Consider the following 25,079-nt stretch of genomic DNA (forward strand, 5'->3'; position numbering starts at 1 on the left):
AGCAAATTTGTGTCAAGGAGATGTCTTGTAGAAGGGTCACATTGTAAGAACAACAGGGGGTCAAGGTCACATGCACACTGTATATCAAAAGCATACGTAAAGCATATTGTTTCTTCCAAGAAATCTAGGGAACTGTAGTTTGTTGAGGTGTCTTAGAATTCTAGTGTTGTGAGTGGAAAGTCATGACTGTTAAAGTGGTGTGATAACATTTTAAATGTATGGTATGTTTGGAATGGTGAACAAGTGATGGTCTTAGAAACATCTTAGAAGTAGCTGCACCTTGTATTGTATGCAAGTTACAATAATGTATATAAGGGTTAAATGTTTTCCCTGCATTTGCTTCTCTTGTTGGCTGTAAACCCTCAACCATTTCAATAAAAGCTCAGTTGAATTTTGGAATGGATGCAAATGATTTGCAGGATGGCAAGCTGTATTCAGCTGATGCCCCTCTTACTAGATGCTTGTGGAAGTTTAAAACAACATGGTGAATACTGAGAACGAAATGGGAAAACATTAATGTAAATATAAGAAAGCACCCTAGGAACATTCAATAGACATCAGGAGAGATCATAGCAACAACCTTGACTCTGCTTGAAGACTTTTAAAATAATAATAATAATAATAATAATAATCAGGAATCAGGCCTTTATTTATGAAACTGCACAGATAAAATAATCACCTTGATAGACAGTAAAGTATTTTCTGTTGTATGACTCCCCCCGTTGTATTTTAATAAATTTTCAAAAATTTCACATATACATTCCAATACATAAAACAAAAGAAATAATTATTATCGACTTCTCATCCCATTTTTCATGGTGTTTTTTATTTCACCCCTTAACTCCTAGCTCTTATACAATAACAATAATACAATAATCTCTAATTCCTTCTATTGCTCGTAGTTCAAATCCTGTTCGCAAATGCATCATACTATAATATTTCTTTAAATAGTCCAAAAAAGGCTTCAGTTCTTCCACAAAACAATACTCATTCTCTTTTTTTTTAGCTGTTTGCTTTGCTGATTCTGCATAGTCCATCGCTTATCCATTCTTTTTTGGTGAGAACCTCTTCCTCCTTCCATTTTTTTGCACAAAGAATCCTAGCTGCTCTCGTTACATACATAAACAGCTTAATCATCTTTTTCTAACTTCTGCCCCTATAATCCCTAAGAGAAAAGCATCAGGTTTTTTTTTTGTATGATCACTTTAAACATCTCGCCGTATATCATTTCCCAAAATATCCTCACTTTCTTACAAGTCCACCCTATAAAAAAGATCCATCTACTTGAGGAACCTTCTTATACATTTTAGACAATTTGTTAGGTTTTAGATACCATCTATGCATCATTTTCATATAATTCTCTTTTAAAGCATATCAAGCAGTAAATTTCATGTCAACTTTCCACAGCTTTCCCCATGTATTCATTTATATATTATGTCCTAAATCTTTAGTCTACTGTATCATTGCTGACTTAACCCTCAACCATTTCTGTTGAATTTGGGGAGGGATGCAAAGGTACGTACCCAGCTGAAACCCCTTTACTAGTTGCTTCTGGAAGTTTAAAACAACAAAACGCAGCGGATACTGAAAGAGAAAAGGCGAAACATTAATATAAGTACAAGAAAGCACCCTAACAATATTTAGTAGACATCAAAAGAGATCATAGCAATAACCATGACTCTGCTTGGAGAATCTAAAGCTGGTACAATAGATTTTGTGGCCTCAGTCAAAGTACAAGATGGCACCCCCTCCCTCCAATTTGACCAGAAGCTGACCAGACTGGTCACCGAATACTATTTTGATTGAGGAATACCATTTAGCCTGAGGAAAACAGGTTAGCCTAGGGGACACGGCATTTCACGTTGCACCAAAATTCATGTCCTCTGCCTAACGATAGGGCCAGCTCTGCTTAAAGTTCTTAAGACATGTGTTGCGATTCTGTATGCTGCCAACTGGAGTATTTTAGATTGGTTTGATCAAAGTCCAATTCTGACATTTCCAAAGCACTCACAGGGTGCCTTTGGACCAGTCACTATTTCCCAACTTAACCTACTGCACAGGGCTGTTGTGAGGGTAAAAATAAACCACAACAATATCACTGGAGGCAGTAGCAGACAGCATGGGGGGGGGGGGCAACAGTCCATGGGCCTCTTAACAGTTGAGTCGCAGCTGCTTACTGAAGCAGTTTCAGCTTGGTGGCAGAACATCTACTTTGCATGCAGAAAGTTCCAGGTTTTATCCCTAGGTAGGGGTGGGAGGGGCCCTACTCTGAAATGCTAGAGGGCTTCTGCCAATCATTCTAGACCAGGGTTTCCTAAACTTGTGTCTCCAGCTGTTTTGGGACTACAACTCCCATCATTCCGAGCTTACAGGACCAGTGGTCAAGGATGATGGGAAATGTAGTCCAAAAACAGCTAGAGAGACAAGTTTGGGAAACCCTGCTCTAGACAGTACAGTGGTACCTCGGGTTACATACGCTTCAGTTTACAGACGCTTCAGGTTACAGACTGCGCTAACCCAGAAATAGTACCTCGGGTTAAGAACTTTGCTTCAGGATGAGAACAGAAATGGTGCTCCAGCGGTGCGGCAGCAGCAGGAGGCCCCATTAGCTAAAGTGGTGCCTCAGGTTAAGAACAGTTTCAGGTTAAGAATGGACCTCCGGAACGAATTAAGTTCTTAACCCGAGGTACCACTGTACTGAGCTAGAAAGACTACTGGACTGCCTCAGTATAAGGCAGCTTCTTATGTTTTAAGGAGAGGGAGAGGTATGAGATGGCTGGGAAGTTGGCATGATGCAAATGCACCAGTAGGATCACTGGATTGGCTCTGCTGGGGTGTTTTCACCACACTGACCTCCCAGCCTCCTCGACCTTCAGCCTCAGCCCATAGCTATCGGGAGGTCAGCCAAGTGTTGCCACCCTATCATTCTATCTGCTACTGCAGTGTTTCCCAACCGGTGTTCCGCGGCACACTAGTGTGCCGCCAGACGTTGCCTGGTGTGCCGCGAGATGTTGCCTGGAGGGAGTCGGGCGAGTCGGGCGGCGAGAGGCGGGGCGGCGGGCAGCTCGTAGAGGAAGCGCGACGCCCCGGGAGCAGCCATGGCCCCCCGGCCCCGACTGCCACTCTCCGCGCCCTCCGCGCCCCGGGCCAGGCCATAGGAGAGCTGGGCGCCGACGACGGAGGAGGCCGGCCGCGGGAAAGGGGCCACTTCCCCTTTAAATGCCGCTCCGGGCGGGGGAGGGAAGCGGCCCTCCGCCGCGCCGCTTTGCGCCTGCGCCACAGGCCCCGGGGAAGAGCGCTTCGCAGGACTCGCGGGCCAGGCGGAGCCACCTCGAGCGCCACCCAAGCGGGCGTCTCTATAGCGACGGACCCGCCCTTTCCGCTGCCCTCCCGCGCTGCTCTGGCTCCGCCTAGCGGCCCGAGGAGGAGCCGCGCAGCCTGTCGCTGCCGCCCCCGCGGAGCCTGAGGCGAAACGCGCAGGGGCCGCCGCCGCGCCGAAGCCTCCCTTCTGGGGTCCCCTCGGGGCCATTGGGCGGGGCTGTCGCCTCCTGGACGCCGCAGCCCCGAGCTCGTGGATGTAAACCGAGAGATGGACTTGCTTGGGAGGAAGTTCCGTTGTACCAGCGGGAGTTATTTCCTAGTAAATATGAAACACTTGGGGATATTAGGTTGAGACTGAGGGGAGCGTGGCTGGTAGCCCGAAACATCCGGAGGGCGCAGGGCTGGCGAAGGCTGGGGGAGCACGAGACTTCGACAGTCTTTTCAGTATGTTACAACATAAAACTGCTGGAGCAAGTTAACATATTTTGTTACCTTGTGCATTAAAAGGACCGTATGTAAGAATATAAGTGGGTTTGCTTCGTTCCATAGGATTCACACCTCAGAGTGCAATGGCAGGCAGATCTTAGAGCCAGCTTCTGTCTATGTATCTGAAACCTGTTCTGCCCCCTCCCCCACACTTGGTGCCATTTTCATCTACACATGCAGCAGAGTAAGTTGACCCAGAATAGTACCAATTCAGATGGCAGATGGGAGAATGACAGTGCTGAATGCTTTCCCATGTAGAACAGTCCCTGCAAATAAAAACCTAGCATATTTGGAAGAGGGATGCTAGCCTAACCATTACCTTCTATGCTGTTACTATTTTTTTATTTTTTTTTACATAAGTAAAAAGTGACCTTTCCCCATCTGGCATGGTGGTGTGCCTCGAGATTTTTTTCATGAAACAAGTGTGCCTTTGCCCAAAAAAGGTTGGGAAACATTGTGCTACTGATTGAAGAAAGGAAGTGTAAGAATGTAAAAATAAAATAAAAAACAGAACATATACCTTTTCCCTGCAAGTAAAAGCTCAAAGCCTTCGGTAATTTTATCAAAAGGCAATGTTTGAGTAATTAATGCATCCATATTAAATTTCTTGTTCATGTAATCAGAAACTAGTTTAGGGACAGCATCTTTTAACTTCCAACCTGAGGCAGGAGAAATAAAAGAACATTGGATTAGTCAGCAAGCTTGATTATGATTATTTTCAAAGAATATAAAATGTTAGGATGTGTGAACTTTATTAAAAAAAATTTTTAGAAGATGAAGATAACTCCTGTTTATGTTAACAATGTAAGATTAGTAGAATCAAAAGCCAATGGGATGGAAAGGCTTTTAAAATAAATAAAGACTGCCCCCAAATTTAGTCTGCATACCTATTATGTCCACCAACACTTTCCCACACTGTCCATCAACCTCATATTTGGGTTCCTCATTTGCACAGATTTCAATAGGTGGCTGTCTCCAGACATTGGCAAGTCATCATATAAATGGGTCTAGGCACCCATTCTGAATCCTCTAGATTTCACTTACATTATTTTGCTGCCCACCAATAAGGATGGCAACTTTCATTAGAGGTTTTTAAGCAGAGCTTGGATGAATGTTTTAGCTGAGTTTCCTACATTACAGGGTGTTGTACCCTTGGGGTCCCTTCCAAATCTACAATTCTCTGTTACTCCATTGGGCAGAACTAGGATCAATGGGGGAAATTGCAGGGAAGCAGATTTCAGATAAACACCAGGAGAAACTTCCTGATCACAAGAACTGTTCAACAAGGTCGTAGGACTGACTCAGTAGATGATGGGTTTCCCTGGGCTGGAAGTATTTAAGTAGAGGCTGAAGGGCCATCTGTTAGGGATGCTGTGGCTGAATCCTGCACTGCAGATCCTGCACAGAGCAGGATCTACACTCAGTGACCTTCCTGTTCTATGATTCAGTGCAGGAGCTGCCATATATCACCCATCCGCACCTCCAACCAAACATCCTGTTAATTTCCTTCCCGTGAGGAGCAGAATAGGTTCGACTGAGAACTGTGCCCCTGCAGGAGGTTCTCCAACCAGCACACAGGTGCCATGGCCCAAATGGCAGGATTTAAGGGCAGTGACCTGTTTGAGACACAAAGAAAAACAAGCTCAGGATAGGAAAAGATAAAGGAACATAAAAGCCAGGGTCCCATCTAGTCCAGCATACTATTCTCACAGTGGCCAACTGGATGCCTTTGGGAAGCCCACAAACAAGACCAGAGTACAGCAGTGCTCTTTCCTCCTGTATTTTCCAGCAAGTAGAATTCAGAAGCATATTTCCTCTGACCATGAAGCCTTCCTCTGTCCTCTGAATTTTACATAGTCCCAAGCAGGTGCACTGCTTATATAAGGAGAGATCAAAGCTGTGAGCCCTGGGCTGAACAGGAGAGCCAAAAAATGGGGATGTGAGCCCAAGTGATTAGCACCAAAACAGAAAACATACCACAGTGTCAATATCTCCCGTCACTTCAAATGCGTAGTCCACGCCAAGACCTGTCATCTCTACCAGAACCTCATTCAGGGGCTTCTTGAAATCTTGAGGAGCGATGCATTCTGTGGCTCCTAACTCTTTGGCCTTAGTAAATTTATCTTTGTTGATGTCAATCCCAATAATCCTGGATGCTCCAGCGACTTTGCAGCCTATGACAACAGACAGACCAACACCTCCCAAGCCGAAGACAGCACAGGTAGAACCAGGCTCAACCTGCAAATTGATATAAACTACATTAGGGATTTCCCAGGACACAAGTGATGTAGCAGGATTGGGTACCTGGGAGGAAGGAAGACTGGCCGACCGGAAGATAAGAGGCATGGAGAGACAGAACTGAGAGACACTGTGATGTAGTGGTTGTGGTGTTTAACTAGGACCTAGAAGATCACGGTCCAGATCCCCACTTAGCCATGAAGCTCACTGGGTCACCTTGGGCCAATCACTGTATTAGTCCAACATGGGAATATTGTGAGGCTAAATGTTGGGGGGGGGGGGACCATGTATACCACCTTGAGGTCCTGGGAGGAAAGAAGGGATATAAATATAATTAATATAATTAATAACCAACTGGGCAGGAATCATTGAAGAGAATAAGGGATGAACAAGAGAAACAAAAGAATGCAGTTGGGAGGCTGAGATAAGGACTAGCCTCGGATAGGGAAGGAGGACCTGTGTTGCACTTCAACACCCATCACCCATTCATGGCAATTCAGAATGATGGGGACTGTAGTCTAACAGTGCCTGGATGTGACATGTTCCCCATTGGTGACCTATGAGGTCGAAACACACTGACTTACCCAACCATCAGCCCCTTGCTGCTGCTTTTGAGAGCTACTATTATGAGGCTGGACCCATTGAGAGCAGGGAAGCTCAAGTAGTGTCAGCTATTTTTGCATCTCGGAATTGTTACAGGAAAAGTGATCCCCGAAGGTGCCTCTCTTCTCCAGCAGGGAGTAAGCACACACTTGTTTCACTTACTTGAGAAGCACAAGGGAATCAATGTGAATTGATTTTCACCTGGGCATAATTGATGGCGGTTCCATAGCCAGTGGAAAATGCACAACCAAAGAGGCAGACTTTAACCAGTGGAGCATCGTTGTGGATTCTTGTGATGGAAGCCTCAGGCACAACCGTGTATTCGGAGAATGTGCTCGTCCATAGGAAGTGGTGGATCTGTTTCCCTTTGCAGGTGAACCTGCTGGTCTTATCTGGCATCACATTTTGAATAGGTTCATAGAGGCTGTTGAGGAGATTCAGACTGGTTTGCATAATATATTGGACTAAATGCTAATTTTCAATATTACTAAGAAACACAAATATTTAATAGAAGATGTCAGATAAACTTACTGGTTCTTGAGGCAACAATTAGTTTTAGGACTTAAACAGCAGCTGCATTCTCCACACTGGCTAAGACAAAGAGGAATAACTTTGTCACCTTGTGGGAAAACAAGGACAAGAACAGTTTAAGTTTAAGTTCAAGTTCATAGGCTTATTCTATTCAAAGGCCATGAAAAACCTGTAGCAATAATATTAATGAAATGCAGAACATAATTCCATAATGTAAGCCAACATCCATGATGTAAGAGAGAGAAGTTACCAGAGACACTAACAAACTCAAATCCAGCTTGACTTCAAATCTCCAAATCACCACAACAATTTATACTGATTTATATTCTTTTCCCCTGATTATTTTGTAATCAGCATATACAGGGCTGCTTTGTGCATTATGAAGCTATGGTTGACACTCAAAGGAAACTAGACCACTTCTGCCATGGTGTACTTGCTTGCTTTTGTGAGAAACACAGTGATATTAATAAGGAATATTGTAAGAGGTGTGGCAATAGGGAAGCATATTGTTATTTTTTTGGGGGGGTGCTCCTCTAAACCCTAGAAATTAATATATGGTAGGATTTTGATTATTTGGAGTATTGAAGGAAAGATTGCAGACCAGTGGAAAAATCAGGATAGAGGCATTAACATGACAAAAGGCATTGAAGGCCCATCTAGGAGGAATCTGGGGCCTGGGCAGGCAGAAGGTTGCCAGGATAACTTGGTGTGAAGTGCAGGAAAATATAGTTTTTAGCAAGGTGTGCAGGGAAGAAGTGGGTGAACAAAGTCTGGGATCCATCTTGGGCAGACTGGCTGAAGGCTGGCTGAAAGATAAGCCTTTGACTCCAGGGCTGCACTTTAGTGCGATGACAATGCTGTAAGATTTGGACTCCCTCTATGCACTGAAGATGTAAATAGGTGAATAAACCATATTTCTTAAAGCTACAACAATCTCTGCCATGTCTCAATTCTCCAAAGGAACACAGACCCTGGCTGAGGGCCTGGAACCTCCTGGAATCATGCTATCACTCAGCAGGAATAGGGGATGGCATTTGTCCTACATCTGTAACACTATTTTCATGCATACCTTAAATTTCTGATGGGTACTTGGAGAAAGAGATTATTTGTAGTATATAATGTGAACAACTCCCACCATCCCTGGCTATTGGCCGTGATTGCTGGGGATGAGTGTTGTGGTTCAGCAACATCTGGGGGCCCAAAGTTTCCCCATGCCTACATTAGAAGGCAACTGGTAGAGAAGCTATTTACGTCATGCTTGCAAATCCCAGCGGGGACCAATGCACAAGCACTTCTGAGTTTCTGATCTGCCTCATCCTTACCTGGCTTTACGGAAGTGACTCCTGGTCCAATACTTTCAACAATTCCAGCTCCTTCGTGACCCACAATAACTGGGTAGTCTATATTAGGAAAAATGCCTTTCACTACATGATAATCCGTCCTACAGATCCCAGTGGCCACTATCTGCAGGGGGAAATGGAATATATATTATTTCAGTACTTACTCTGCTTCAAGCTAGCACACATTTTCATCAAGAACTGGCACTGAATTTTTTTGTCTCTGTCAAAAAAACGGGTCTCCACGTGAACAGATGACCGTGCAGATACCACATTCACACAACTACAGGTATTCGCAGAGAGGACCAGCTCACAAGGAAAGTTGCTTACGAGAGTTTCAGCAAGAATATTACCCACTTGATCCAGTTCAGATCTGACTAATTGTGACCCATAGGACAAGCCAGAAATACATATAATCTTTGTACGAAAGATATTAGGGAGAGCCTTTCACTTTTATTCTGTTTTGAACTTGCTCAGAAGTTTTTGGATTTCCTTTCATCTTATTGCTGTGTATGTTTCAACTACAACCTCAAACAACTTTAGTTGAAACTGTGCACAAATGTGGCTGAGACTTTTGTGGAATCTTTCTTCTTCTGGCAGGGAAAGAGCCACCTTTGAGTTTTAAGTATAAGTCTTCCAGAACCATTGCCCCACCACTAAAGACTCCCCTATCCAAGTTTTTGGAGTTTAGGCACAAGATCCTCAGCCACTGCATTCGTAATTCACAATGAATGAAAGCACCTTCCCTTTTGGAATAATATGTTTTACCTTCACTCGAATTTCATGACTTCTTGGTGGTGCCACCTCCACCTCCTCCACAGAAGGCAATTGGCCAACTTCCCAGATGATTGCGGCTTTGCATTTAATCACCTGTGGAAATGGAGTCAATCAAAACAAGATCAAAGATGAATTTCAAAGGCAGGACAATATGGGAGGAGGCTTTCCCTCAGATATTAGGTCCCAAGCCACTGAGGACTTAAAATCTAAGCCCCAGCAGAGATCAGTTGTCCTCATCCTGTGCTATTATTGCCAAAACAGCAGGTTTTGCTGCCATTTTACCCTGTGACAGTTTCTCGTTCCTTTTAAAAGTAATGGTACATTCACTTTTTTCCTGAGTGGAAATGTGAGATTGGGGGAGAGAGACACAGTCTGGCCAACTTCCCTCCCACCTACATTCTGTGTGCTGTTTTAAAATATGATAACAAAACAAACACCTCAGAAAACAAGGAGAGTGATTTCCTCGGTCTCCGCCTCTATCCCCTCTGCACCCAACCCCTGCAGTATAACAATTGCATCCCATCCTGCCGCCTCCAATCTCTGGCTCTGTTTGGATAAGCTAATCCAAACTAAACATCTGTATTCCACTGCTGCTGGCAACTACAGGAAGAGGGGAAATAAGAAATGGAATTGGAGTGATATGCAGAGTGTAAGGCCAGCTAAACAAAAAGGAAAAAGTAAGGAACAATAATGTCACAGGAAACTCAAGACGTTATGCATTTGCATTTGATCACCTGTGGAAATGGAGCCAAACAAAACAGGTCAGACATGAATTTCACAGTGTACCTTACAATGATTCAATTAAGATTGCAACCTTAGAGTTGCTGTAGTCAGCATGGAGATTGCCACTTTCACCCTACAGCAGGAGTGCGCAACCTTGGCCCCAAGGCCTTATTTCAAAATTGCTCTGTAAACTATCAGTTCAGACCGCTGGCAAGAATAATCTCTCCCTCTTTCAACAGCGCAAAGGAAGGAGAAGAGAGGGAGGGATGGAGAGGGAGGAGGAGAATAGTCGAAAGAGAGATGGGAAAAAGCTGGTTCTGACCACTTTTGGCTCTGGTCCTGCCCACTGCTAGTATGTGACCCTTGACAAATTACACCTGAAGGAATGTGGCTCTCAGTAGCTAAAGGTTGCCCTTCCCTATCACATGACTTGCAAGTGTCACTAGACCAGCACACCTGTGCTCCCAAAGTCTACTGCCTACAAACACTTTAGTAATGCCCAACCCACACCAACAAGGATGCCATTTTATGCTGTAATGCTTAATGGGGTTCAGTAAACAGTAGCATTCAAATAAATAATATTATGATCATTATTGGACAGGGCTTGTATTTCAGTGACAGAAGACAAGCTTTTAATACAAAAGCTTCCAGGTTCAGTTCTCTGCATCTTCAGTTAAATGTAGAAAAGACCGCCATCAAAGACCTACGAGGGCTTCTTTCAACCAGCTAGTGCCAATTTCCTGATGTTAGTAAATGAAATATCAACTTCAGGTCAATATAATTATTTGAAACTGACAGTCTGCATGACTATGTCAAACCATATACACTTTTGGGAACACTGTAATTATAACATGCATTGTTATAAAAATGGCAGGTTTATTATCAATATAAGTTTGTAAGGTTTTTAAAAATAATTTATTTCTATGTATGTAATGAATTATTTCAACAACAATAATAACTTGTGTAATGCAATCTAATGGTTGAGGTAACCTTCTAACCCAGAACCTCTTGGTTTATTATTTAATGCCTACACAATGCAATGTCAGCTTTTAGTATTCTTGGAAAAATCGAGTGTCCTGCTGTTTGTCTCATTCACTTATATCAAGCAGACTCTTGTTTTGAATGTATAAATAGGAGATAATTTTTTACATTTTGGTCTTTGCAGCTTTGCAATTTGCACAAATAAAATTCAGAGGTTTCTCTCCTCTGGCAATGGGAATGTAGCAAAGCTTAGTTCTTTCCTCTTCAGAGCAATGTAGTAGCTATGCAAAAGCAAACATTAGAATGCAGCGTTCAGATCGACTAGACTGAACCATAAAAACAGTCTTCCTTACCTTTCCTGCAGTCGCCATGTGTCCAGATCTGGCTTTCAGTTTTGCCACAAGCTTGCTCCGTTACAAAGGACTTCTCTTCTTGTTTCTCACTCCTTGCCTAAAGCAAGAATGTAGAGATACACAAACAACTATTTCTTCCACCACACACATAATGTATAATCTATGATAGGCCAGGGTCCATTTCTAGCTGGGATTCAAAGTTCTTTTGTTCCTGGCAAGTATTTAGCTGAAATTAATTCCCCCTGGAGCTACCATCTAAAGTAAACTAACATTACGAGCTAGGACAATATTGGATCTAAAAAGAAAAAGGTCAGTTCAGGTACAGACATTCTGACTAAAAACTTGTACATACAAGTGAAAATCATTCTGGACCATGCTCAAATTATTTAGAATAGAGCATAATCACACACAATGCTTTTTACTCAGATGCCAGAGGCACACACTTTTTACTAATGCATAAAGGAGGGAGTGCAGAAGCCGTTAGGGTTGAAAACTGGGAAAGAAATTCTATTACAGGTTATTGAAGAACAGGCAAATCCTCACTTTTGCGTGATCGCGCATACACACAGCACCAGGAAATAATTAAACAATTTATTTCGTAGCCAGAAATGTCGTGAGACACCTAGAGAGTCCTTATGGTTTTCTGCGTGCCCTCCAGCCTCCTGCAGGCTCCAGAGCTCCCAATTCCTGTTGTGGGATTTACCAGAAGGAAACTAGTGTATTTTCTTTTGTGTGTTCTTCTCCTACCCAGTGCAGGTGCCTGAGGGTTATTTGAAGAGCTTAATAAACAGTTGAAGTTCACATTTCAAGTGGTTTTTACAAGGGAAGCCAAAAACTTGAAGATAAGCCTTGATCTGGTTTCTGCCCTATAGGAGAATATGGACTTCCAGATTGCAAAGATCACTGCATTTGGCAGAACTGATGTTTGCCATATAACCACCGAAATTGCTGTTATATGTTTATCACATCCACCCTCCAGGGATTCAGGCAGTAAATTGCCTCTCTCCCATGTTATCTTCACAACCTTGTCCTGTAAGGATATTAGGCTGAATGGCAGGGCAGAGTGTAGTGATTGCCTCAGGTGGCATATGTTGAGGGATAGGGAGCTGACAGTGCAGAGAGAGTCGTGAGCCCTACCCTTTGATCTTTAAACTAGCTGCTCTCAGGTGTGGTGAACTCAGTCCCATTGTCAATGTTGAAGTAAGGATCAACCAGCCTGGTTGGCTTTTGTATCAAGAACCAATCTGCTATCACTGGTCAAACTCTTGTCTTAGACTCCTCTTTAGCTCTGTGGCCTATGGAAACAACCTTAAATCCCAAGGTCAAAACAAAACATTAGTATGGTTGTCATTAGTGGCTGCGAGAATGAGAGTGGCTCGGCTTTGGAAATCTTCTACTCCCCTTTTGCAAACAGTTTGGCTCTAGTACTCTCAGAGTAGCTCAGCCACCACTGAGGAGTGCTTTGGGTATGGTATCAATTCATCTACTTATATAAATAAAATTGTGGGAGTGCTCCACCCTCCTGTCACTCACATGTCAATGTGGAGATTTTATCTTGGTGTAGATTAACAAAATTAAATTGTGCTTATGATGTGCTTATATTGATCTGTTTTGTGCTGCAAGTCTGTGTCAGCTCTGCAAACTGCACCAATGCTTTGGAAAGCGGTTATTTGCTTTTATCCTTTTGTATGTTTTGAGATAAATAAATTTAAAAAGAGAACCAATTTGGACTTAAGGATAGTCCCCCCCCCCCCCAGGACATTCTGGCAACAGATTTTCTGCAGAGCTTTCATTTATCGCTAGCAAAAGACAAATCAACATAACATTCAAATGAAGCGAATGAAGTCCGTTTTGAAAAACAATTCCAATTTGGACTTCAAACCGCCTTTGGGCTTCCAAGCATGAATTAACATTTTTCATTGTGTATTCTGCACAATTTCCTCTGAAGTTTATCACTCATAGATCTTTCATGCTCTTCCACTCAAGAATTCCAAGTGGTGCTGTGGGTTAAACCACAGAGCCTAGGGCTTGCCGATCAGAAGGTCGGCAGTTCGAATCCCCGCAACGGGGTGAGCTCCTGCTGCTCGGTCCCTGCTCCTGCCAACCTAGCAGTTCGAAAGCATGTCAAAGTGCAAGTAGATAAATAGGTACCACTCCGGCGGGAAGGTAAACAGCGTTTCTGTGCGCTGCTCTGGTTCGCCAGAAGCGGCTTAGTCATGCTGGCCACACGACCCGGAAGCTGTACGCCGGCTCCCTCGGCCAATAAAGTGAGATGAGTGCCACAACCCCAGAGTTGTCTGCGACTGGACCTAATGGTCAGGGGTCCCTTTACCTTTACCTTTAGTGGCCCAAACAAACAAGAACTATATCTTTATTCCTTGATCAGCTGTCCTCAAGCAGTGCTTGAAGTGTGAGAAACAAGGAAGTGGGTAGATTTCTTTCAGATCAGATCAAACAAAAGCCTTTGTCAGATGTTTCCACCACCTTTCCATTACCTTCTTGTGAGGAAGGGCAGCAGCGGTAAGCTCCCAGGTCTCACCACCTTCCATCAGTTACCACTCTTGCAGATTTCCACATGTTGAAGGCTGAACTTCTGCCGTGAGAAAACCTGCTCTACCAGGTTTAGAAACCATCAGGGTTTTATACTGCAAAAGGAGTCTATGAGAGTATGTGAAGGGAATGCTTGTCTTTTGCCTGATTCTCCTTGTGCTTCTCCCTGTCTTTGCTCCCCTCAAGATCCCCCCAAAATCCTTAGATCAGTTTAACATATGGAAAATAATCTAGCCCAAACCCCTGCAATGCAGGAATATGCAGTTGTCTCATACAGGGATCGAACTAATGGTGCATTATCAGCACAATGTTCTAACCAACTGAGCTAAATTGTATTGAATCAGAATGAACTGTGGAAACCTCCTGCACAGGACAAAGTCCGATGCTGTTTACACTTGTACTATTTATAATTGAGATTGCTGGCTGAACTTGGCAGTATATCATGCACCGGTCCTGTGGTGGGCAAAGAGTTGTTGATTTAGTCATAAAATATTGTGCTCTTACACAGCAGAGACCCGGCAGGGGCTAATGTATCAATAAGATAAGGAATATGAGCAGCAATAAAGTATATTAATATTAATTTAGATAAAATTGATACACACCTATACTTAATGACTTTGACGCATTTGCTAATGTTTACTAATTATTTACTAATTGTAAGAACTGTATAACAGACTTGGGAGATTTCTCTGTTCAGGTTTTGGGTTTTGACCTGGGGGTACTGTCCTGCTGCAGGAGAATAAATAATTTCCAGGGTACCTCCTGGAAGCCTTGCTGGTTTACTTGTGGTCTTGCCTGCCTGATTATTTAAGATAGCTAAAATCCTGCCTGGGGACACGGGTGGCGCTGTGGGTAAAACCTCAGTGCCTAGGACTTGCCGATCGAAAGGTCGGCGGTTCGAATCCCCGCAGCGGGGTGCGCTCCCATCATTCGGTCCCAGCGCCTGCCAACCTAGCAGTTCAAAAGCACCCCCGGGTGCAAGTAGATAAATAGGGACCGCTTACCAGCGGGAAGGTAAACGGCGTTTCCGTGTGCTGCACTGGCTCTCCAGATGCAGCTTGTCACGCTGGCCACGTGACCCGGAAGTGTCTTCGGACAGCGCTGGCTCCCGGCCTATAGAGTGAGATGAGCGCACAACCCTAGAGTCTGGCAAGACTGGCCCGTACGGGCAGGCGTACCTTTACCTTTAAAATCCTGCCTAGGATGAGCTGAATTTGCGTTGTTGTTGTTTTAAAGTTGCAGAATGATGCAGGAACAGGATAGGAGAGTTATGAACAAACTCATAAGAAACAGATCTAGACTGATCTTTCCATCCCTAGATAACAGCTTTCTGTTGGCTAATTTAAATCAGCTCTGGGTGCTCAGAAATTGTATGTTTTGTTTTCTGTGTATGGTTTAGATTTGAGAGCATGATTTGGGATCTCTAAGCATCCAGAGGGAAGTGAAACCAGATCACTGTCATGAACCATGTTATGTTTGTTTGTATAATTTCCACTCCCATAATAAAATGTATGAAAGGCACTTCATGTCATTTGCCAGCAATTTTTATAGTGTATTTGTTTTTGTTGGTTTTTTTAAAAAGCAACCATATTTGGAAGAGAGAGAATTCTTTCTGAGACGTTCCAGACTGAAGGCATTTGGGAAGCTTCAGCAAGCCAGCAACTCAAAACACCAAGACAATACGAATGCTGAAAGGAGGAAAAAGTAGAGTTAACTTTGCAAATCCTTTTGCTGAAAAAGCAATGAAGCAGAGTTTATTTTTGGACCCTCATGTGATCATTAATTTTTTGTTCAACATACTGCTGGACAGATGTTGCTGGCAACTTGGTGCTGAGGAGAGGGAGAGAAACATGATTGCCATTCTTGCAGTCTGCTTCCAGTAGTACAGTATCCAATATCCAACAGCATTTCGGCGAGGTGGCAAATCTTATCTTGTTATGTGGCGACATGTGACGGAGAACTGGCACCTTAGATAGCTGCAGTTACCCTAAGATAAGCTTACTGAGTTTTCATACACCTCCCAGCGCCTGCCAACCTAGCAGTTCGAAAGCACCCCCGGGTGCAAGTAGATAAATAGGGACCGCTTACCAGCGGGAAGGTAAACGGCGTTTCCGTGTGCTGCGCTGGCTCGCCAGATGCAGCTTTGTCATGCTGGCCACATGACCCGGAAGTGTCTCCGGACAGCGCTGGCCCCCGGCCTCTTAAGTGAGATGGGCGCACAACCCCAGAGTCTGTCAAGACTGGCCCGTACGGGCAGGGGTACCTTTACCTTTACCTTTTTTTATGTGGTAAAGAGCAATCCAAATCCCCTTTGCACCAAGTATGGTAGGGAGGGATTAATTGGGATACCAAGATGAAGGTCTACCAGGCTTGTGTGTCAAGCACACTGCTTTATGTGAGCCATAACTTACAACCATCAGCAGCAACCTCGCAATGCCTTACACATGCACTGTGTCAGGAGGATTTGGGGTAAAAAGGTAAAGAAAAAAACCACCGGATGGTTAAGTCCAGTCAAAGGAAACTATGGGGTTGTGGCACTCATCTCACTTTCAGGCCAAGGGAGCCGGCGTTTGTCCACAGACAGCTTTCTGGGTCATGTGGCATGACTAAACTGCTTCTGGCGCAACAGAATACCATGACGGAAACCAGAGCACATGGAAACGCCGTTTACCTTCCCTCAGCAGCGGTACCCATTTATCTACTTGGACTGGCATGCTTTCAAACTGCTAGGTTGGCAGGAGTTGGGACAGAGCAACGGGAGCTCACCCCGTAGCGCAGATTTGAACCGCTGACCTTCAGATTGGCAAGCCCAAGAGGCTCAGTGGTTTAGACCACAGCGCCACCAGCATTCCCGGATTTTGGGTACCACGTGGCAGGACAGAGTTTCAAACAAAGGTGTGCTCTCCCAAGCCCACATTCCCAGCATGTTTGCACTCCTGTCTCAGCGACGTCTACGCTGGCTTGACCATGTCCACAGAATGGAAGGTGGCTGGATCCCCAAGAGCGTGCTCTATGGGCTTCAGGCACTAGGCCCATGGGCAGACCAACTCTGCATTACATAGATGTCTGTAGACGTGACATGAAGGCTGGTAACATCTACCCCACCATGTGGGAATCCCTTGCAGATGACTGCAGTGCCTGTAGACAAGTTGTGTATCCACAGCAGTGTCCAGGGAAGGAATGAGCTCTGGGAGGAGCAGAGAGAGAAGAAACACCACAGTGCATCTGCAACAGCACAACTGGATGCCTTCATCTACCCCTGCTGCAACTAAACATGTCTCTACGGCCACAGCAGGTGCTGTAACCTTCCAACAATTTGACTTCACCCCCCAAAGGTGCATTCTTTCACTGTCTCCTGAGACAGACAGATACCATTCCTCTGCCCACTGCCAAGGCCATTGATGGTGGGGTAATGCCAGCATTACTTTGCTGCTGCAGATCTGTGGTCAGAGCTGGTGAGGCATATTTGACAAGAAGAATCTGAGACTTTAGAGTGCTCACAGAGTTGTTGCAATCACTAGAGCAGGACAAACCTTGTATGCCTCCCTTGGGGGAAGAGATTTATAAAAATGCACCTAAGTCAATAGAGCATCTCCCAGGCCCCTTCCAGCTCTATAGCTCTAGTAGTATAAGCCAAAGGGTTTCTGGTCTACCTGGGAGGGTTGAGATCAGGGTTTTATTGAAGTGGGTCTTGCAATGCCCAGGTGTGACTTAGCCACATTGTCCTATAAATATCAAAATACTCTTAATTCCCAAGTAGTGATTGGTGCCCATCCCTTCTTCTCAGACAAATCTCCAGAAGGCCAGTTCCTCAGAATGTCAGTGGCTTTAAAGAAAATTCTGCAACAGAAAGAAAAGAAGTTCTGCAAGTACCAATAAGTCACAAATCTCACCTCTTCCCTGCATGAAGCAAATCAAATCCTTCGCTGATCTTGCTGAATGGCAAGGTGTGGGTTATTAAAATATCTGGCTTAAATTTCCCCTCCATGTAACTGGATACCAGCTGAGGGATAGAATCTTTCATCTTCCATCCTGGAGAAGCAACAAAACAGCAGTTGGAAGCAGCAATACTTCTGAATACCAGTCGCTGGAAACCACGGGAAGGAAGAGTGCTCTTGCATTCAAATGGTTTCCGACAGGCATCCAGCTGGCCACTGTGAGAACAGAATGTTGGAAGAGACGACCATTGGGCTCATCTTATGTTATGCCAAGCACCACGACCCACACAATGTTTATCACCCAGAATTGACTCAGTAATACAAGGCTCGTGATATTCTCAAGGTCTTATAAAGCCAAAGATAGGGCAAGAGGACAATCAGAAAACACGTGGGTTGCTACTGCTTATTCTTTTAAGAAAATAAAGGGCAGCAACAACCAGTCTTTAAAACAAAATTTGGTTCTGGCAGCAACCCATACTGCAGCTCCCATTTCTAGTCCAGGAATTCTTACAGATACACAGCTGTAGCTGGTATAGTGAGACTGAGCTACCCTCCAAACACCAAAATTGCTGCAGCTTATCTGGACAGGGCTAGGATGGGACAGGATGGGAATGGCAAGGGGTGTGTAGGCCGAGTGGAATGATGGCTGAGAAGGAAAGGGTTAAACAGCCTCCCTTCCGTAGGTGGAGAGATTCACATATGCACATGCATTCTTTATTACACCAATTCAACATTTCAGCCCCTTTCCAGGGGCAATTCTAAGTAGAGTTTAATTTTTAACACCCTACACGGCTTGTGACTGCAGTATCTAAAGGAATACCTGTATACAGAATTTTTTAAAAATGTTTAATGTTTTATTCTGTTTTTATACAGTACATGTTGGAAGCCACCCAGTGTGGCTGGGACAACCCTGTCAGATGGGCAGGGTACAAATAAAATACTAATACTAATAAGTACGAATCCATGCCCTGAGATCACCATCAGGTGTCGTTCTCTGTGTGTCTCTGCAAAGAAGTGGGGCAGCAGTATTTACCTGAACTCCATCTGGTTGTGTCACTGCTTACTGGGAGGTGGAGTGAGAAGACAAGGCCAATATGGTGCAAATGCACCAGCGGGAATGCTGGATTGGCTCCGCTGGTGTATATACATCATGCTGACCTGATTCCTCCTACTGAACCTCCCAGTAAGCAGCAGTGATGTGACCAGCTGGAGGTCAGGTGAGCTCCACCACCCTACAATGTCCCCTTCTTTCACGATTTAAAGATCTTCTAGGGAGGCCCTTCTTGCCAGTCTATCCCTGGGTGGAAGCACACTGATCAGTCACCTGGGAAAGGACTGTCTTAGTAGTGGCACATAGACATTTCTTCACAGTTATGAAACAACTTCATGACCTATTCAGGGTTTCACAGTACTAAACACAGGAACTGGGAAATGTCCATACATCAACATGCTTGCTCATTCATGGTGCATCACCATACCTCCAATGAAGCTCCCTTTCAAGGTGCGTCCTGTAAAAAGCAGCATAGGATCGAAGGAGAGCCTAGAGCCTAAAGGAGGCACACCAACCATCACGCAGACTCCGCAGCCCATGTGACAGGACGCTAGAGCAGCTGTCTAATGGAAGTAGGGGGGGAAATTGAACAGGTTGCTGTCATGCAAAGGAACAGGGACATTTTATGATGCACTGCAAAATAGTTAATGGAGAATAATGAAGTAGGGGTTGTTGTTGCTTCGTCATGGGTGTTTATGAACCATCTCTTTCATCTTACAAATCATCAATACAAATCAATCAACTTTCTAGGAATGCCAGGGATCCTGGGAACAATATGGACTGCTTCAGATGAAACATAAAACCATGGTTTTGTGCTACATGCACAAGTCTTTATGAACTCTTGGGCTTGTGAATTGATTTGCCACCTCCCTCTTCCCTTTGTGTGCTACAATTCCCCTTTTCCTGGTTTGTTGAGCACTGATTGCACGTTGAAATTTCTTCCAAACTGGCGAACTATGGTTATCAAATTGCAGATTGGAGCCAGAAATCTTTTGACTAAAAACAATACATACCAACGTATCCAAACACCCAACAACCTCAAATGCATAGTCAACACCATGATCTGTCATTTCAACCAGCACTTCCTGAATTGGCTTCTTGTAATCCAGAGGATTAAGGCATTCTGTGGCTCCCAATTCTTTCGCTGTTACAAATTTGTCTTTGTTAATGTCGATCCCAATGATCTGCGAAGCTCCAGCTGCTTTGCATCCCATGACCACAGAAAGACCAACTCCTCCCAAACCGAAGACAGCACAGGAGGAACCTGGCGTGACCTATAGAGCCATGGAGAAAAGAGGACCAGGATAAATTCCAGTTGTGGAATAGGGTAATGTAGGCCATATTTCCAACGGAAGAAGCTCATGTCTATTACACAGACCAAAAGAGTCTACCAAGGAACACAAACGGAGCACAGGATTCCTCACCTGGGCTGTATTGAGGGCAGCCCCATAGCCGGTGGAAAATCCACAGCCAAAAAGACAGACTTTATCCAGAGGGGCACCATCATCAATTTTAACAACGGTTGAGTCAGGCATGACTGTATATTCTGAGAAAGTGCTGATCCAAAGGAAGTGGTGAACTAACTTCCCCTGGCAGGTGAATCGGCTGGTTTTGTCTGGCATTAGATTCTGTGGCTCAAGAAGGCTGTTTCAAAGAGATTGGGATATGTCAATAACAAAAAGCTGTTCTGCATATTGCCGAAATAGAAATACAGGAGAAATTTCCAGAGCAACTCACTGGGTTTTTAGGCAACAGTTGGTGTTAGGTTTCAAGCACGAGGCGCATTCTCCGCACTGAGGCAGACAAAGAGGGATAACTTTGTCTCCTAGAAATAAAAGAGGCATAAAAATATAGTAGATAGAAGCAACCTAACAAAGGGAGTCTGCATCCATAACCAGTGCTCAGTGAAGGGAGTGAGCTATGTATCAAAATACTGTGACCACATCATCACAACGCTCTTTTTGCTACAGCAAAGACTGAATAGCCACTCATTAGCAAATGCTCCAGCCTGCTGTCCAATTCAGCGAAGTAAACAAGGAGCCTTCACTCCTTGGAATAAAGTGGCAAAACTTCTTCTGGCACATACAACTTCAGGCTGCAGCAGGTAGTTCTACATCGGGAGTGGGGAACCTACGGCCCTCCAGAAATTCTTGGACTCCAAATCCCATCAGCCCCAGCCAGCACAGCCAGTGGCCAGGAATCATGGGAGCTGCTGGAGCAAGGCACCCTCGCACCCTCCCATTAGCTGCTGGGCAGTAGGCGCATGCCTTGCTCAAGAGAGGAAAGTGGTTTCCATTGGAAGTGGTTTCCATTCCATGCTGGCTTGAGCCAATGGCAGTTGTAGTCCATTAGGGCATTAGGTTGGTGGAGGCTGCAATAGGGACTAGGGTGTTAAGTCAGTCCTTTTAAATTGGCACTGCCTGCATATTGACACACATCCTTTACTCAATGTTATTGTTCAGAAAAAGTTAATTTAAAAAAGAGCCTACAGTCCAGAGAGGAAGAGGCACTTACGTAGTGGAAACATTCAAAGATTAGTGCTGGTTCACCAGGGATAATCTCAAATACAGTAAGAGTTACTTGGGCAAGCATAGATTTTACCACAACTGTGCATTGTTAAATTATGCTGTGGTGCTTTAGAAAGATATTGATAATACATCTAAAATCCTTTTATGTACCTGGCTTCACACAAGTCACTCCTTCACCTATGCTCTCTACAATTCCAGCTCCTTCGTGCCCAGGAATGACAGGATAATTGACTTTAGGGAAAGAGCCTGTCAGAACATGGTCATCAGTTCCACATATCCCTGTGGCTATTACCTGTAAGAGAAGAAAGTGCATTTCTTTGACTTTCCCTGTGCTCTATTCTATATTCTGTTTACTCCAGCCCAGCTTTTGACACCCTTCAACGTGTGGTGTCTGGGGCCAACAGAAGTTGTAAACCAAAACACGTGGTGAGCATCAGGATGGTGAAGGATGCTCTACTCCAAAGACTTCTTGGGTTTCCATTTGCAGTGATTTACAGCATAATATTAAGGTTGGAGTTAGGGATAGCGTAATGGAAGTGAAAGGCACCAACGTAATACAGATCAAATTCCTACTGAACACCAGGAAGGACTTTCTAACAGCAGTGAGATGGACTCCCTCAGGAGGTTGTGGGCTCTCCTTCCTTGGAGGTTTTAAAGCAGAGATTGGATGGCCAACTGTCATGGATGGCCAACTGTCATGAGATTCCTGCATTGCAGGGTGTTGGAATGGGTGACCCTAGGAGTATCTTCCAACCACACAATTCTATGATTCTATGAAATTTAGCGTCGCCTTGCAATCATTTCAAAGTTATCAGGTAAGACACAAAGTGCTATGGTCACTGTGCTCTGTAGGAGAGGACCTGTGATAACATCCCATCAGGAGGTCGGTTCCATACAATGCAGGAACCGGGCCTTTAGGGTGGTGGCACCTTCCTTTTGGAACTCCTTCCCCCTATAAATCAGAAAAACACCAACTCTATTGCATTTTCAGTGACTATTGTAGACCTTCCTTTTCCAACAAGAATTTTAAGTGATGTTCTTATATATTTATATTTATTCTTATTCCTACTTATATACAGCTTGAAATGATGCAGTCTAAGCAGTGATATATGACTTTATAGTTAAATCACTTGGTGCTGTCTTATTGGAAGTGTTTTGCAAATCAAACAAATAAACACATTTATGATCAGCAGCAGCATCAAATTAAACTGGAATGAAAACTCCATACCGGTCTAAAACGTCTCTTAGCTTACCCATCACTACCACTGCTGACTCACAAGCGTAATAAAATCTGTATGGCCATTTCAGAAACAGCTGGAGAAACAGAGCAACAACAGACACAAGTCGTACATTGATAGGGAAAATTATCCACATAGCGGAGGAGCATGGAAAAGGCTACAAACAATTCATCTACCTTAACACGAACTTCGTGAGCTTTTGGAGGGGCAACTTCCACCTCTTCAATAGAAAGCGGCTTCCCTACTGCCCAGGCGACAGCAGCCTTGCATTTTATAGTCTGTAAAAACAAGGGAACAATGAGATGCTCAATCCAATCCCAGGGCAGGGCAAAAAGGAGATAGGCTTGGATGAAAGTGTATAGTTGCAGGTTGTAGCCTAAATGGAATCTTGTTTGGTGCAGCAGATGGGACTTTGTGAAAGGAAAATCAGAGAGAAGCTGCTGTGGTGGGTTCATCTTCTACTTCAGTGGGGAATGTAAAAGTATAGTGTCCATCTCCAGGGTGTAACCTGGTATCTCAATATAGGCCTAGAACAGAAGCTGGGAGTTGTAGTTAAGCAACATCTGGGAGTCGCAATACTCTTTCTTGCATTTTCTCATTGAGAGAAAATTGGGGGTGGGGGGGTGGAGATGCATTTCTTTGCCACAAGAAATACAACCACGAGCACTGTACTGAGACAGACTCTTGCTCCATCTTGCTCACTTTCATCTGCTACACGAGGGTTAAGTTCTCCATTTTTTGCCGTACTCCAATTCTCACCAGTCCCAGCCAACAGGGGCAATGGTTAAGGATGATAGGAGATGTAGTCCAACAATATCTGGAGGGCACCATGTTGGCTGCCCTGTACTGCATTGACTGGCTGTTCAGCCTTTGCCATACCGGGATAGTGCAGTTGGTAGAGCATGAGACTCTTAATCTCAGGGCTGTGGGATTGAGCCCCGTGTTGGGCAAAATATTGAAGGGGTTTGGACTTGATGACCCTTGTGGTCCCTTACAATTCTATGATTCTATCCCAGTGTTCTGTAGATCATTTGGACTACAATACAGAGAGCTGTAGTTCAAAACATCTCAAAACCCACTTTCGTTTTTTGTTTAAATTAACTGCTATTCCCCATTTTTAGGCTAAAATAAAACAGCAATATCTGGAGGGCACCATTTTTAGGCTGGGGAAGTTTCTTATGCCTGTCTGCTAAGAAGTCCGGGAATGAAGCCTAAATCCTTCCACATGCAACTTCGTAAGACACGTAAAGGCTGCGGTTTAAATGCAATTATTTTTTGATCACGCAATTGTGATCATGCAATTCTGCACGCAGCTACTTCCCCCTTTTCATCCGCTTCCACAGCCAGAACCTTGGAGCAATCAAAGCTTCAAACCCTAACGTGACCAGGAACCATGAAATGCAAGTGGAAGCATGCTTACTCGGAAGTAAGACCTACTGAGTTTAATGACACTTACTCCTGAGGAGGTGTGCAAGGGCGGGATTGCAACTTTATGAAAGGGTAATCCTTCAGCGCACAATCCGAACCGTGTCTACTCAGAAGTAAGACCTATTGAATTCAGAGGAGCTTACTCCCAGGTGAATAGGGCTTGGATGGGCTTGCAGCCTTTCGATATGAAAGAGAAACTGGTGTCTTCTTACTTTCCCAGGAGTGTCCATGCTCGCGCGCTCCTTTGCGCACAGAAATCTGCTCGCCTCTTTTGCACAGCTCCTCCGATTCCGAGTTTGGAAAGCGGAAACAACGACTAACCCCGATCTCTACTTGGGTGCGTGTTTCTCGTGGGAACCTTGAGATTCCTTTAGAACAAAAACGTAGCGGAATGGGGCCACGTCTCTTAAACTGGCCTCTCTGTCTGCCGTAGACCTACCGCCAGGGACTCTGGGGGATGTAGTCTATAGCTTAGCCAGTAGACGCAGATCCAGCGCTTTTCCTAAAATGCCTCAAACTTCCCTGAATAGGGAAGCGTATTTGAGAAGATGCGCGCCAATGGTGAGAGGTAACAGGCAGAAGGCGGGGACGAATATTTGCGCAGGTTTGCACTCCTGGTCTTTGTTTTGCCAGACACGTGTTATTTTAACCTCTGCACGGTTTTATTATTTTATTGGGAAAGATCCCTCTGTTTGCATGCTTCATATATTATCTGTTTCATCCTGTGTTCCAAGGATAGGTGCTAAAGGAGTTATAAATATAAACGATGTTTAAAGATAGTATCTGCAATATGACGCTGTTTGGTGGTGAATAAAATTTGATGATGGTTTTGTTCACACACTACACTGAAAACAAGTACAAGCTGTCTCTACATAGCCACAAGCCTTTGTGTGAAAAAAGTGTCCTCTTGTCTGACGTTGCATGGGATGGAAACAAGAACAAATGCAGGCTGTGCCCTCTTTGCTAGATCCACATTGAAAACTTGGGGAGTAGGGA

At 44.3% G+C, this 25,079-nt stretch overlaps 3 protein-coding genes across 9 annotated transcripts in view; 1 reads left to right on the forward strand and 2 right to left on the reverse strand.

Moving 5' to 3' along the window:
• Window positions 1-25,079, forward strand: part of C9H4orf17 (chromosome 9 C4orf17 homolog) — a 154,201-nt gene that overhangs the window by 62,897 nt on the left and 66,225 nt on the right. The gene's annotated exons all lie outside the window — the stretch shown is intronic.
• On the reverse strand, window positions 631-11,447 carry LOC144328848 (alcohol dehydrogenase 1-like). 2 transcript variants are annotated; one of them, XM_077933861.1, is made up of 10 exons: window positions 11,351-11,447; window positions 9,285-9,386; window positions 8,502-8,643; window positions 7,180-7,267; window positions 6,850-7,072; window positions 5,785-6,045; window positions 5,288-5,423; window positions 4,328-4,466; window positions 1,524-1,584; window positions 631-1,165 (listed from the first exon to the last, which is right to left on the reverse strand). In XM_077933861.1, exons 1-9 carry the CDS (start codon window positions 11,366-11,368, stop codon window positions 1,560-1,562), a joined length of 1,134 nt encoding a protein of 377 aa, XP_077789987.1. In that variant the 5' UTR covers window positions 11,369-11,447; the 3' UTR covers window positions 631-1,165; window positions 1,524-1,559. The 2 variants fall into 2 exon arrangements, with proteins under 2 accessions (XP_077789987.1, XP_077789986.1); XM_077933860.1 differs by lacking the exon at window positions 631-1,165 and having other exon boundaries at window positions 1,212-1,584.
• On the reverse strand, window positions 11,361-24,548 carry LOC114603910 (alcohol dehydrogenase 1-like). 3 transcript variants are annotated; one of them, XM_028743397.2, is made up of 9 exons: window positions 24,296-24,540; window positions 22,832-22,933; window positions 21,568-21,709; window positions 20,627-20,714; window positions 20,314-20,533; window positions 19,903-20,163; window positions 19,317-19,452; window positions 17,794-17,932; window positions 11,361-11,447 (listed from the first exon to the last, which is right to left on the reverse strand). In XM_028743397.2, exons 1-9 carry the CDS (start codon window positions 24,311-24,313, stop codon window positions 11,411-11,413), a joined length of 1,143 nt encoding a protein of 380 aa, XP_028599230.2. In that variant the 5' UTR covers window positions 24,314-24,540; the 3' UTR covers window positions 11,361-11,410. The 3 variants fall into 3 exon arrangements, with proteins under 3 accessions (XP_028599230.2, XP_077789984.1, XP_028599229.2); XM_028743396.2 differs by lacking the exon at window positions 11,361-11,447 and adding an exon at window positions 15,429-15,588 and having other exon boundaries at window positions 24,296-24,536; XM_077933858.1 differs by lacking the exon at window positions 22,832-22,933 and having other exon boundaries at window positions 24,296-24,548.

The sequence above is a fragment of the Podarcis muralis genome, chromosome 9, assembly GCF_964188315.1.
Source record: "Podarcis muralis chromosome 9, rPodMur119.hap1.1, whole genome shotgun sequence".
Taxonomy (NCBI): Eukaryota; Metazoa; Chordata; class Lepidosauria; order Squamata; family Lacertidae; genus Podarcis; species Podarcis muralis.

Coding starts and splice junctions, on each gene's coding strand:
- LOC114603910 (XM_028743397.2), bottom strand. Junction 21,710..22,831: donor CTCACGAAGTTCGTGTTAAG/GTAGATGAATTG, acceptor CTTCTCTTACAG/GTAATAGCCACAGGGATATG. Junction 11,448..17,793: donor TTGCTTCATGCAGGGAAGAG/GTGAGATTTGTG, acceptor TTCTTGCTTTAG/GCAAGGAGTGAGAAACAAGA.
- LOC144328848 (XM_077933861.1), bottom strand. Junction 8,644..9,284: donor GTCATGAAATTCGAGTGAAG/GTAAAACATATT, acceptor TTCCCCCTGCAG/ATAGTGGCCACTGGGATCTG. Junction 1,585..4,327: donor CTTTTACTTGCAGGGAAAAG/GTATATGTTCTG, acceptor TTTCTCTTTCAG/TATCCGCTGCGTTTTGTTGT.